This window comes from Necator americanus, chromosome IV (assembly GCF_031761385.1).
Source record: "Necator americanus strain Aroian chromosome IV, whole genome shotgun sequence".
Classification (NCBI taxonomy): domain Eukaryota; kingdom Metazoa; phylum Nematoda; class Chromadorea; order Rhabditida; family Ancylostomatidae; genus Necator; species Necator americanus.
Window position 1 is genome coordinate 6,312,434 of NC_087374.1, and position 13,380 is coordinate 6,325,813.

Genomic DNA, 13,380 nt, shown 5'->3' on the forward strand with positions numbered 1-13,380 from the left:
GTTTACATTACATAGCCCTTGAATGATCAAATTTTCAAGGAATGGAATAAATACTTCTACTCTAACCATTGACTTCAATTCTATTTTTTCTTTGTAGTAATCAAATTTGCTGAAACTACTCCTAACGTGAGTTTTTCCCCTTCAATTGGGAAAAGAAATGGAGGAATGAACAAAAGAATTGACAACGAATTCGAAAAGAAATGAAATTTACAAGGAGAAGCGTAAATCTTCGATTGGGGAAGGTTGAAGGAAGCAGAAAATATGTCTGGCAGACAAAGAGGGTGAGTTGAGGCAGATGCGTCGCGTTGGAGTGGTTGAACACGTTCAGCAGGTGCGTGTTAGTAGGGTCTTGGCGGATATTCGAGCATGCACCTCTGACCTCTTGGAAGAAAAATAGTCCATATGATAGAATTTCTAGACATCATTTATTTATATTATTTTATTTATTTATTTATATTATTTATTTATTTATTTATATTATTTATTTTTTTATTTAAATTATTTTATTTATTTATCCGATAATTTCTGGAAGTAATATCTAGGCAAAAGTGGTTCTTGTTCTTTTATTAGAGCACCAAACAAAATGATATTTTTTACTACACTATTCTTTAATTTATTTCGACATTATTTATTTATATTATTTTATTTATGCGATAATTTCGATAACTCACACCATTCTTCTTTACATATATCCTTACAAAGTGTGTAGCTGTTTGGGTCTCCACGGTCAGAAGAGCATCTACAACGGGGGGGAAGGGGGAGGGGAGGTCTGCTTCTCCATGAATGACTGGAGCGTGGATTCGTCAGGATGTGTCCGCGTACACCCCGGGATATCCATTGGACACGTAATGTCTCGGGGGCGTTCGCGAAGAATCCGTAAGGACCCTCTTTACCGTTTCCCCCTCTCAGCGCCCCGACTATATACGTCAATTTGCATTTCAGTACCATTTGTACTTGCCTCATTTGTCATTAAGGGTGGAAATGTGCAAAAATTGTAGTTGATTTTCAATTTCCTTTTTTTTTAGCAACGTATTTGACTCTTAGTGGCCTTTCTTCTTCCAGAGACCCCCTTATATTGCATTTCTAATATTTTCTGAAGATTTTTTTTGGTCGTATAATTTCTGAACACTTTCTGTTTTGCTCTTCCTTTCCTCTCCAAAAACGTATGCAACTAGCATTCAGTTTATTATTTCTTGTTTTTGAAGAGATCCCATGTTGTTTTTTTCTTCATCTGCTATTGTTGTTCTTCGATTGTTCGCTTCATATTACAGCTTGTCGTTCGTTTGTGTCACGCTGTAAAAAAAGAAAATTATTGACGAAGAGCCGATCCTAATTTCATGGAAATTTTTGTCGAGCGTTATGTGATGTGAGGCACCTGATGTTATCGTCATGTTTCCGTCGACATTCTATTTTAAATTGTGAAGAAAAAAAGTAGAAATTACGATTGACCGCCCATAGGCTTGTTATTTCATTGTTATTTCAGTCCAAAAGGATTCAGCAGAAAACCAGCAGCAGCTCCAATAAATAATGACAATATAAGAAGAACTTTTTCTTTTCTTTCTTTATTGGATTATAAAGTATAATAAATAATAAATTATAATAAATTGAATAATATAATAAATAATAAAATTAACTAATAATAATTGTGCTCAGTGCATTCCCGATCTTCTCGAGTTCGTTCTTTTCCATGAACGTTTACATCCTGTACCTGTATCCGAGAATTCAGATTGGGATTATGTATAGTTTCTTGGGTTCATGCTTCTTTTCACACCATAAGGTCCTTCAAATTAAAAAAAAAAACGCAAGTTCCCCATGCTTCGAAATTGTGAAAATCTCTTCTCAGCCAGTTTTGTTTCGCATAGAAATCTAGACATGTGGCCCATCCAGAAATCCTGGAAACTTGTCACTTTTTCTCTGACAAACCAAACATAAAAACTGTACACGTCTGTTGGGAATGCATTAGTACCTAGCGTCTTTTTTTATCGAAAAGAAACAGTGTAATCGTTAGTTCTCGTTAATACAACTCGAAATTTTTAATTTTCTCCTAAAAAAAAGACTTTTCATTATCAAATCCGTGCGAAAGGTGTCATATTATCACATTTCTTGCCGAGCTGCATATTCAGCTACTTATTCATGTTTTTTTATTTATTATTGATGTATTTTTTATTCAGTTATTTTCATTTGAATTAATTATTACATTTTATTTAGTTACTCTACATTTTTAGAAGTAGTGTATGTTCTAAGCGGCGACCCAACAGAAGTTTTACACGTTAGCCGTCGCACGCCTCGACGCAACTCGAGACGGTTTTTTTTTCAGAAAGGAATATTTTCGGCGCATCCATTTTTTCTGAGCAGATGTCCTTAAAATGTAATTGTAACGAAAAAAAAATACAATTTATGACATAGTCAAGTAAATTGCTTCCATCGACTTGAGAATGAATTATATGCATGATAAAGTGAAGAGTTATCTTCCACAATAAAATGAATCGACGTCCGGCTGTGAGCAGGCAACTGCTAAAGTACAAATACACATAGATTTGATCGCGAGAACACGAAATGTGGTAAACGGAATTCTCTTCCAGAACTCCTTCTTACAATTTCTCTTCTCTTGGGTTTTCTTTCCTACTTTCAAAGAAATCCGCTGGAAAAATCAGACTATGGGAGAATTTTTGGGGAAAATGTGGTTGGAAGGAAGGAGTGAGGGATTTAATGACGCCCTTATTCCTCAACATTTTTTTCTCACTTTTTTCTCTTCGTAACATTAGCTTAGGTCCTCTAAGACTAATGTTTAGGCTCTAGGACACCGATTTAATTATTTAATAAAAACAAAAATAGAAATAAAAATAAAATAAATAAAGAAATAGAGGAATAAGGGCGCCACTGAGTGCTCACTCCTCTCCCCCAACTACATTTCAACGGAATTCTTGAAGTTCTTTAGGAGATTTATATGATATCCTATAAATATATCAAATATGGACATGATGTAGACAAACAAAAGACTTCTTTTGAAATACAACCAATGCGAATGCGCAAAATAAATAGAAAGAAAAAGTAAGAGATAGAATAGGATAGAATAGAAGAAAAAATAGGATAGAAGAGAATATAAATAAATTAAACACATCTTGGTAAATAAATAGAGAAAATACATTTTGTCGATGATGTATGAAAACACCTCCCAAAAACGCTTTCACTCCACAGTGACACACTAATGACTCAATTTCCAAACAAATTTGCTCCCACACATTACTTGTACACGTAATTTCTAACGCAAAATAGACTTCTTACTTTCCCATTGGATTAAAAGTGGTCAACCCTCAGGGCTCACAAATATTTTGTTAACGAAAAACGATGCTCATTATGAGATGTAGGATAGTTAAATACTTGTAATACTCCCATTTTTTTTAACGATACGGTCGTTATTTGAATTTTCCAGCAAGTTTTTCTCATTCAAAATTATTTCATTAAAGATTATCGTTATTATAGATATCGTAAAAAGTAAGTTCGATCTGAGCTCTAAAAAAATAAACAAATAATAAATAAAAATAAACTAAACAAAGTAATTTTTTTCATTGGATTTGGAGGGAGTAAAGGAGTAAACTCTTCTTTTGATCGTTTTCTTCAAAGTTGTCGCATCGAACTGTTTTCCACGAGTGTTTTGCGGCACCGTTTCGACGTCGAAAATCAGTTCTTCATAGAAGGGCGTTTGGTAAAAAATCCAGGTCAGCTATAGGAATTAGTCATAGTGAATCCGAATCTGACCGGCCAGTAGATATTTAGCATTCATTGTTATTGACGTAAGGTATTAATATTAATTGTAGAACATACTTTTTAAGCATACTTACTACTTTTAAAATAACATACTTTTAACATACTTTTTCTCTTTTTTCTTACTTGCTCATTACTTATTCTTTTTTAAACAAGTAATGATTTACCATAAAATATTTACCGTAAATACCATTATTACCGTAAAATATTTGTATTTATTTATTTATTTGTAGAACATATTTTTCACAAAGACAGTGATTTAAAGGAACATGATTTCCTGAAAAATCTAAATCTTTCTCTTCGATTTTGCTATGCTATTTATTTTCGTTTTTGTTCCGCGCGCCTACGTCTTGTTCATTCAATGAAAATCTCATACACAGCGGTGCTGGCACATTATTCACTGCAACAAGTGCACCACATTATTTTTCTTTTAGAAAAACAAAGGCTCTGCTCGAAACTTCCGACTTTTTCCCGATATCCTGATGTTTTCGGAAACTCCCAAAGTTTCATTTTCCAATTTCTGGACTTTCAAAAGAATTGATTCATTGATTCTTGAAGATCATTGGTTGTGAGCTAACATAAATCCAGGATTCAGGATCCGACGCAAATTTACGTATTTCAACTGCGGTAAAAAGATATCCCCGTAGAAAAAGATATACTCGACAGGAATATTTTCTAAGTAACAATGGAATTAACTTTTACAAAACTAACAATCAAATCGAATTTATTAATTTAAACAAATCCAACAATTTGATTGAACAAAGGAAGTAAATTCCAGAATTCTGTAACTCTATGTATCTTTACTGAGTTTTCACACTTCAGAGTTTGCACTTTTTTAAAGAGAGTCAGAAGTTTTGTTTCCTATTGTTGATTATTGATATTATTATTGATGCGGACCAACGAATGACCTAAATATATATTTTATATATTTTTTCGTTATCTTTTCCGCACAAATCATGACTGTTGTGGAGTCTCCCACACGTTTTACGTCGCTTCCTCCTCATTGTCCGAGTACTGCCTAAAATTAACTGTGCAATTGTCCTAAAAAAATCACAATTTAGTTTCAAACGCGATGATAAGGAAAAATTTTTGCAAATTGAGAATTAACAATATTTTTTTTCTTTTCTGGTTAACAAAGTAACAGCTGTGGCGTGATTGACGGTCCTTCAATGCATCTGCGCGGTCAATGATTTGACTAATGAATATTTGAACTATTTGACTTTGAATATTAATCAATCCTTTAATTTCTTCACACTTGATGAACTGGCACCAGATTTTTTTGAGAAGACTAACTGATTTGGAATAGCTGCAAGACCGGAAGTGGAAAGTACCGTTAATTACCTGAAATGTAAGGTTGGATCATTCATACGGACATTCATATTCCTCACACTTTGCTTCCGTAAGGCTCCTCGCGTAACGGCTACCAAGTGCTGCCACGACTTGGGCGGACACTCACCGGGACCACGAGGCCCCACATAGGATGAGGAGGTGAGACTTTGCATCGAGAAGACTTAAAGGCATCACCCCACGAATCTGAGGTGGTACGGATTTCAGGTGGAGGATTCGTATACGGGAGATCAAGGAGAGGGGGGGGGATGATGATTCCGTCCATTTCTTGCTAATCGGCGTAAAAAACGAAGATGCGGAAGATGCGGCGTGTGCACAAGGCTGGCGCGCTCTAATCGAGCTCGTTGTAGATAAAAGCGCCCCAGAACGCTTGAAGTCGCATCTTCTGGGCCGTTTTTCACGAGGATGAGGAAGAAATGAACGGAATCACCTTCTTCTCCATAATCTACGATCCCGTATAGGAACTCTCCACCTGAAATCCGTGCGACCTCAGATTCGTGGGGTGATGCCTTTAACGCTATGGATCTCATTTCAAAATCTACAAGTAGTAGCAGGAGGAGCCAATGGAGCCGCAAGAAATCTGCAGGAAAAAAATTTTCTGACTTCAAAAACTTATGTAGTATGGTCGATTTTTGTGAGGTAAAATATTTTTTTTGCTAATAAATGAATTTTATTTGAGTGAAAAAATATTTTACTCCACAAAACCATATGAATGAAACTATCTTCATTTGATATTTTATAATTATCACTTATATTATTGTTTATTATTATTATTATTATTATTATTATTATTATTATTATTATTATTATTATTATTATTATTATTATTTATATCACATTGCTACTATTATTATTACTTTTCGAACCATCGACAGTGTGGCTACAACGGACCTCTAGCCGACTGCGCCGCATCCGCCCGCGACTTACTATCATTAATATTATATTTCTATCATTATCATTACTATTATTACTGCCACTTATATTACTTATTACACCATTTTCATTTATATTATTATTTTACTTTTATTATGTTATATTACATCATGTACTATTATATTATGTTTGCTATGTATTATATATTGTACAGTACTATGTTATTTATATTATTATACTATTTAATTTACTGGTATGTTACATTTTCAAATTTATTTTTAAAAAAATTGCATTCCGTCTTTGAATTCTAACATTCGGTCGTCCAAAGTATTCGTTCCCATCGTCAAGAACTTATGACATCCATCCTGAAGTGCTAGCATATGTCCTGAACTCGTTGGGGCGAGATGATCCACCGGGGGAAACAACATCAGCTGTCAGCGATTGTTTGGAACTTTACTACGGTGATGGCGGTGCGGCGGCGACAGGGCAGTTACCCTGATGAGCAGGGCGCGCCGATGCACACGTACGCATGCGATCATTCGCATCCCTCAGCAATCCTCTATCCTGCTGGTTGTGCTCTGATTTACAGTACTGTCTTGGAATCCACATATATGTATGGTAACATGTCTCTCTAACATTTTATATAGTGCTGTATCCATTTGTGGTGTGGTGTAGCGGTTAGAGGTTCCGCTTCCTGCACGATCGATTGGAGGTTCGAATCTGCCCCAGTGCTCACCAAGCCTTTCATCCCTCCGGGGTCGATAAATTGGTACCAGACTGTCTGGGAGGATAAAAACACTGACTTGACCCAACGGCTGGCCCCCGCAAGTCATTGTATAGGCCAATTACACGTTCGTAAACCTCAAACGATTCCGAATTGAAGTGAACGTGCGGGCGCATCCCAAGCGGATTGATCAATGCCAGAAACTTTTTCTTTTTATCCTTATGTAGTTATAATATTGTGTAATCGCTCAGAAGAATTCCTTTATATTACGCGAGAACTCGTCCCCTATTTATTTTCGCTATTTGATTGCTCTAGTCACCTCACCACAGGTATCGAGCCGCTTTAGAAATGCGATCCTAGGATACGATCTAAACTTGCAATTGTAGCTATGCGATCCAGCACTAAACTAAGGATTTCCTCTACTGGACGCATAGAGCGGTTTGATCGAATAAATCACGTTCATTGATTTTATTCTTTCAGGTATCTTTTCTGGAAAAGTTCGGGGTTGCTATAGTCTTTTATTCGCCGTAATTTTAGGCAGGAATAAAAGATTATAACAACCTGGTCTCAGGATCAGTCTAAGAATTCAAATATTTATGTTTTCTCATAATACAAAATTATATATAGGATTTCGTAGTTCATTTTCACACCAGTGGCATGTATGTTCAGTTTATAAGCAGTTTTTTCCGTGCTACATACATATCCATATTTGCTCCATAAATTTCCTGATCGATTCATGCGTTTCGGCTGAAGTGCATTGTTCTGAAGAGGTTGAAGAGGAGCTCTTCCGTCATTCCAAGTGACCCAATTTCGCTTCCCCTAACTTCCCACATTGAATTCCTTTATCTCACGCAATAGAAGGAAACACTTCTCGATTCATTGACGCTTTAGCCGTGATTTTGGACAGATTTCTTGGATCCACGATTCCTAATCCAACTCCACACGCTCACAAGACCAAAAACTTCAGCGCGATCGAGTCTAACAAGAATTTTATGCCACAATAACTGCCCGTTTAACACGCTAGGCGATCACAAAAAAAAGAGAAGCGAAAAAAAAGGAGCGAAGGGTTTCTGGAATAATAACAAGTTAGCACGACATCGTTAGCCTGAGATCTAGAAGTTTCGCCACCAACCACTTCATTAATCTATGTCTCAGCAGTTCTCCTTGTTTCCATGGATATTGACCCAAAAAATTAACAAAATTCGAATCAGCATTTAAGAAAAACCAAAAGCGCTATCTTGTAAAGAAATGCCCTTTCAAACAACCCGTTGCATAATGCTTAACTCTTTTTCTTTAGCTGAGCAGGTTTAAATCCTAAAAAAAAAACCTTTACTCATGCACCAACTAAATAATTGAAATTAATTAATTAATTTTAATTTTTATATTTTGTTGTTGTTTTTTATTTCAATTTTTTATTTGATTGAAATTTCAAAAGAAGCCGTAGAGGGCAAGGTCGATCTTTCTTATGTGGAAGAATTTGGATTTGGAAATTTGATTAGAAATTTTGATTTGATTTTGAAATTTATATTAGAAATTTGGATTAGTTTAGGAGTATCTAACTGTGTAATAACTAATTAACCGATGATTGAACTCAGATGACAATATAAAGTCAGCTGAGCTCACTAATCGGTGAAGGGAACTGTATACGGTTGCATTTCTTATTGTTCTAGCACAATTCGCTAAAAAAAACCTAGGATTTTCCTCTTCGTATGCGGTGATTCAACGGATTTTGCAACCGAGGTATCTATCTCAGTTCTTCTTCATTTCATTCTAAAGGATTGGCTCCTTCGGAGAAAAAAAGCCGAGAGAAAAAATTTAAAAAGAAGGAGTAGAAAAAAAAGGACTAGGAGTAAAAAGAAGGAATTGATTTGACTAGAAATGAGCTGCCTGGATCTAACATTATCAACTTTTTTCCTGGTTCCGTCGTCAGATCTACAGCTTAATCTATTTTACTGGTCACAGCAATTTGTCACGCTTCCTCCCATAGCAGTCACATCTTTTGTGATTCGATATTATATTTGAAAAAAAAGTGGACAGATTGGATGTTCGAACATTTCAGCATCTCTTACTTTTCCGCTTGCTTTCCGGATTCCCTTAGTTATTGTTAAACCGCTTCTGGAAAATTCCAAACCTATTTCTTACACAATGTAATTACTTCGCTTTGCATAAATCAAGCAATTGCACATGTGAATTGTCAGCTGTAAGAAGATAAATAAACTGTGAGCGAAGAGAAGAGGGGGCATCCATTAATAAATAGCATGGAGGATTTCCTGAAAACATACACACTGAAATAACCATAAATCAATTCTTCCGAGGATCTCTAGATCAACATCGGGCAAATTGTTGTTGTTGTTGTTGTTGTTGTTGTTATTGTTATAAAACCCGAGTTTCGAGCTTCTGGAAACACTTAAGCGCTCGTTTTTTCGGGAATACTTTAGTAATCCTTAAGTATGGTGTGGTAAATGGCATTGAAGCACGTATAAATATGCCATAGGGTAGCATTTTGTATTGGAATGAGGTGCGCTGCCGTGTGAATGAAAAGTGGTTTTGTTGAGGTGTGTATGTAGGAGCAAGGAAAAGCAGCAGCAGCAGCAGCAGCAGCAGGCGGTCCGCCCTCGCCACCACTGAAACACCTCCTTCGAACCTCAACCAGCCGGCCGGCCGGCCAGCCATCCAACAGCAGCAGTTGTTCGTCCGCTCGTCCGCCCGTCCATCCATCCATCCATCCGTCCATCCAGCTTCCCTTTTCTCTTCTCTCCTCTCACATATCACACATCACATCACATCACAACCATCACTAACACAAATCAGCAAGCAGAGAACTCCCGTGGATGTAATCATCACATGCGCGGCGCTGACTATGATCCGCTATGCTCTCCTGTGCTGCCAGGATGTTCTTCTTCGTTCGCATACGCTCCTGTTTCATGTCGGTCCATCCACAAAAATGTTTTTACCAATCCACCCTGGTTATTTTCTGAGTTACAGTACTAACCTGTATTATTTGTGGTATTTGTCTTTTTATGTAGGTATAATGGAGTGGGTGTGGTGTAGCGGTTAGAAGTTCCGCTTCCTGCACGATCGATCGGAGGTTCGAACCCGCCCTAGTGTTCACCACACCCTTCATCCTCCGGGATTGATGAATTTGTAGCATACGTGTATACGGTACCCCTTCTTTCAGAAATTTTATGTTACTTTATATTTTGTGGTTCACATACACATCAAATCCTACCTTGTCTCCGTCCAAAAACAAAAACAAAAACAAAACCACAACAATAACAAACAAACAATAACAACAAATATCAACAAAAATCTCTTGTTCAGTTCAGTTTAACTCCGGCAAAACTCATTGCATTGTGTCATTGTAGACTTAATTAATACTGCATAAATAATACTACTATAAATTGCTATGTACAACTTTCTTTTATATATTACTTTTTTAAACTAACTTACTGTTACTATAAATTAATACTACTACCTAATTTGAACTCTCTGTATCCTCTTCTCAAAGAAAATCTGAAACTAAACACTTGAACATTTTTCCGGAATATTCCATAGTAACGTACACTGTTTTAATTCCTCCAATTTATTATTTCAATTAATTTTTAGTGCTTTTATTTCTCAAAACTTCGCTGGGGCCTTCTTGAACAACATTTTTCTGGATGTGTTCGTAATTGTTCGAATTGTAACGAACGAAGCCTTACCTTTATTACTTGTTTTCTTGCTTACTAATATTCATTTTATTTTTTGTTTATTTTTCGTATCCTTTATTTTATTTTATTTTATTATCTTTATTTTATCTATTATCTTTATTTTATTTTTCACATATAGCGTATATTATGCATTTTTTACATTATTTTTATTCATTTTCATATTTTCTTCTTAGAATGAATGTTCTCTTCAAGGGAGGAAAGGAAAAAGTCACCGTTTTATCCTTCCACCGTTGATCTACAGCTCGGATTGTCTCCTCCTTATTAAATACTACCTTCTGTTGACATACGACGCGCCGATCGAAATTGAAATTTAATTTGATTTTATTTTCAGCTGGCTACCAACGATTTTTCCCTTAGAAGACCTCCATATCTCAGATATATGGCCCATTTCTTTTTTTCCTACGAAAATTACAGATTTTCTTTCCTTATCTGGTTTCTCGTGATTTTATATTCTCTGCAATTAATGGAATTATTAAGAAAAAATCGTGTATCAATTGTATCTTTTTTTTTTGAGATTTTTTCACACGAAAGTTCAATTCTTTCTACGTTTCTTGGTTCAAATATTGCACTCCTTTCTTAGGACGTCGGTCTTTTCTGCTACACTTGAGGTTTAGGATTTGTTTTCGGTAATTTATCCTTCGGGATCTATAAACAGTCTGTTCAACGCGATAGCACTCATAGCAACTTTCAGCAGCTGTTGGAAGCGTTCTTAAATAAAACTCCAAAAATAGATTTTTTAGATTTCAATTTCCTACAACTTGAAAATTTTCTGTTTTTTCCATTCTCTTTTATATGACATTTTCATTTAATTGAAATTTAACTTGCATAATGTCATTATCCGAGAAGCACATATTAGGATAATGGAAATTCCTCTCATTCTCTTTAATATAAGTTCATGTTGCTTTCGCTTGAATATTTTGTGGAGCTTCTAGGAATCGTATAAAAAATCATAACTGAATCATGTTAAGGAGATGATGTTGAGAACGTCAATTTTTCACAAGCGTTGGCGGAAAGTGAAAACGGATCTTCTATCCGCACTACTTCTAAAATATAGGAAATGTGTGTCGAATCTGAAGAAATGTCTGAAGTACAACAATTTGTCGGAAACGCAACGAAATAAGAGTCATGCGAGGCTGCATCCTGTTCCAGGTAGGAGGAGGTTCCTTTTTCTTCCTTGTGAATGAATGTGCTATAATTGCTGGTCGAAGTGCTTCGCCACGTGCAAAATGAAATCCGGCGAAAGCAACTCAACGACGTGAATGCAATGAGTTTGTTTTACAACTCGCCCCAACGACCCGACGTAACCCGACGTTGACGTCAGCAGCAGCGAAAATAGCGCTACGTTCGTGCCATTGTGTCGGCGGCGGCGGCCGTTGCGACTAATTCCATCTAAACCCTTTCGACATACTCCACACACACACACACACACGCAAATTTCTACTTCAGATAGACCAATCCGTCGTGTCGCATCGAAACTCGTACGAAAACCAACCAGTGAGATCGAGAGGCTACGAAGAAAAGGCGATAATTGGACTGCGAACGACCTATTCCGATTTCAATACAGCGATCCTGAAGAGGGTACCACTGAGGAACGTCGCGAACTATGTTATGCTTGGCTGGAACGTCTTAAGGGGATCGCAAAGAAGTACTGCTATCTGGCGTGGTAAGCGAATTTTTTCTGGCTACCTAACGGATTTCATTCAGCCATACGGGCCCCGTTTTATTAGCCATGATTTTGAGGTACGAGGCCGCCATATATGCCTGTTATTATCGACTAGCCCCAATTATCGTAGAAGCGGAAGAGAAAAGAAGGATTTGGAGGGAAGTGAAAAGGGAATACGCGCAAATTTTTCTTATGGGAAGGCGAATTTGGCGTCGTCCTAGTCATCCGAGTCGACTACGAGTTTTGTATGATATGGCGATGTTATGTGTTCGTTTCGGGAATGTTGAGGTAGGAACTGACGCCATCTTGAAACTTTTTTCTTTTTTTTTCCAGCACACGATTTCTCGCACTTTTACATTGGTCCTTGAAATTTCAGAGAAAAAACTTTCAAAATTTCGTGAAAATAGTTCAATTTCCTGGGTTTGGAAGGTGGTTTGCCGAAAATACTTGGAATACAATGCAGATAATAATATGATATAAATATGAACAACAATAATAATATTTATCTTGTATATTTTATTGTATTTTTCCACTAAAATATAATTTATCTCCAAAAAAAGCGAATCAAGACCCACGGTCATTGCTAGGATCATAATATTCGAACATAATCATCATCAAACATCGTAATATTTGAAAATTTCTAAAAATACATACCTTCGCCAAGAGAAAATTCCCAGTTTCACTTTTTTGATCCGAAAATTCATATTTGGCCGAGTTTGCTTTTTCAGAATGACTCAACAAGTCAATTGTTCCGTGAAGTCCTCGCTGATGCAGATAATTTTGACCATAAGGTGCTGGACGAGGTGGAATTCGCAAAATCAGTGGATAAAGTGAGTTTTTTACATGGAATTCCAAGTAGATCATTCCTCCACTTGGATACTGTATCCTCCATTTAGGTCTCACTTCTGGAGAACTATGTGATCGATCAGTTTTATGTAAAACGACGCTCATCTGGATCGTTCCGCTCAAGTTTTCGATCAAGGAGAACTGCGGAACGTTCACCGTCGAGGAAATCGACTGTTGTCGACGAGCCGGATGTTACGACGTCTCCTGACAGTCAAGCAGTAGTCGTCTCAGTCGACACGAAACAAAATGAGCCAGAAGTTGATACGTTGGGAAAATCGGTGGATGATTTGCTGTTGAATTCCGCTACTGTGGTTGGTGCTATTCGGCCATCCACACCTAAACCAATTCCCAGTCCCAACCATGAAGATCCGAATAGATCGAGTTCGATGAAAAACGGAGGTTCACCTCGTCTCGTACATTTTAATATCGACGAATACGTCGAGATCGTTTAG

The 13,380-nt window shown here is 36.7% G+C and overlaps 1 protein-coding gene across 1 annotated transcript; it reads left to right on the plus strand.

The window, feature by feature from the left end:
• Positions 1-11,390: 11,390 nt before the first annotated feature.
• Positions 11,391-13,380, plus strand: RB195_000504 (uncharacterized protein; the record flags this gene model as incomplete). The annotated part of the gene is made up of 5 exons (XM_013440658.2): positions 11,391-11,568; positions 11,866-12,082; positions 12,160-12,370; positions 12,811-12,912; positions 12,979-13,380. 5 exons carry the CDS (start codon positions 11,391-11,393, stop codon positions 13,378-13,380), a joined length of 1,110 nt encoding a protein of 369 aa, XP_013296112.2.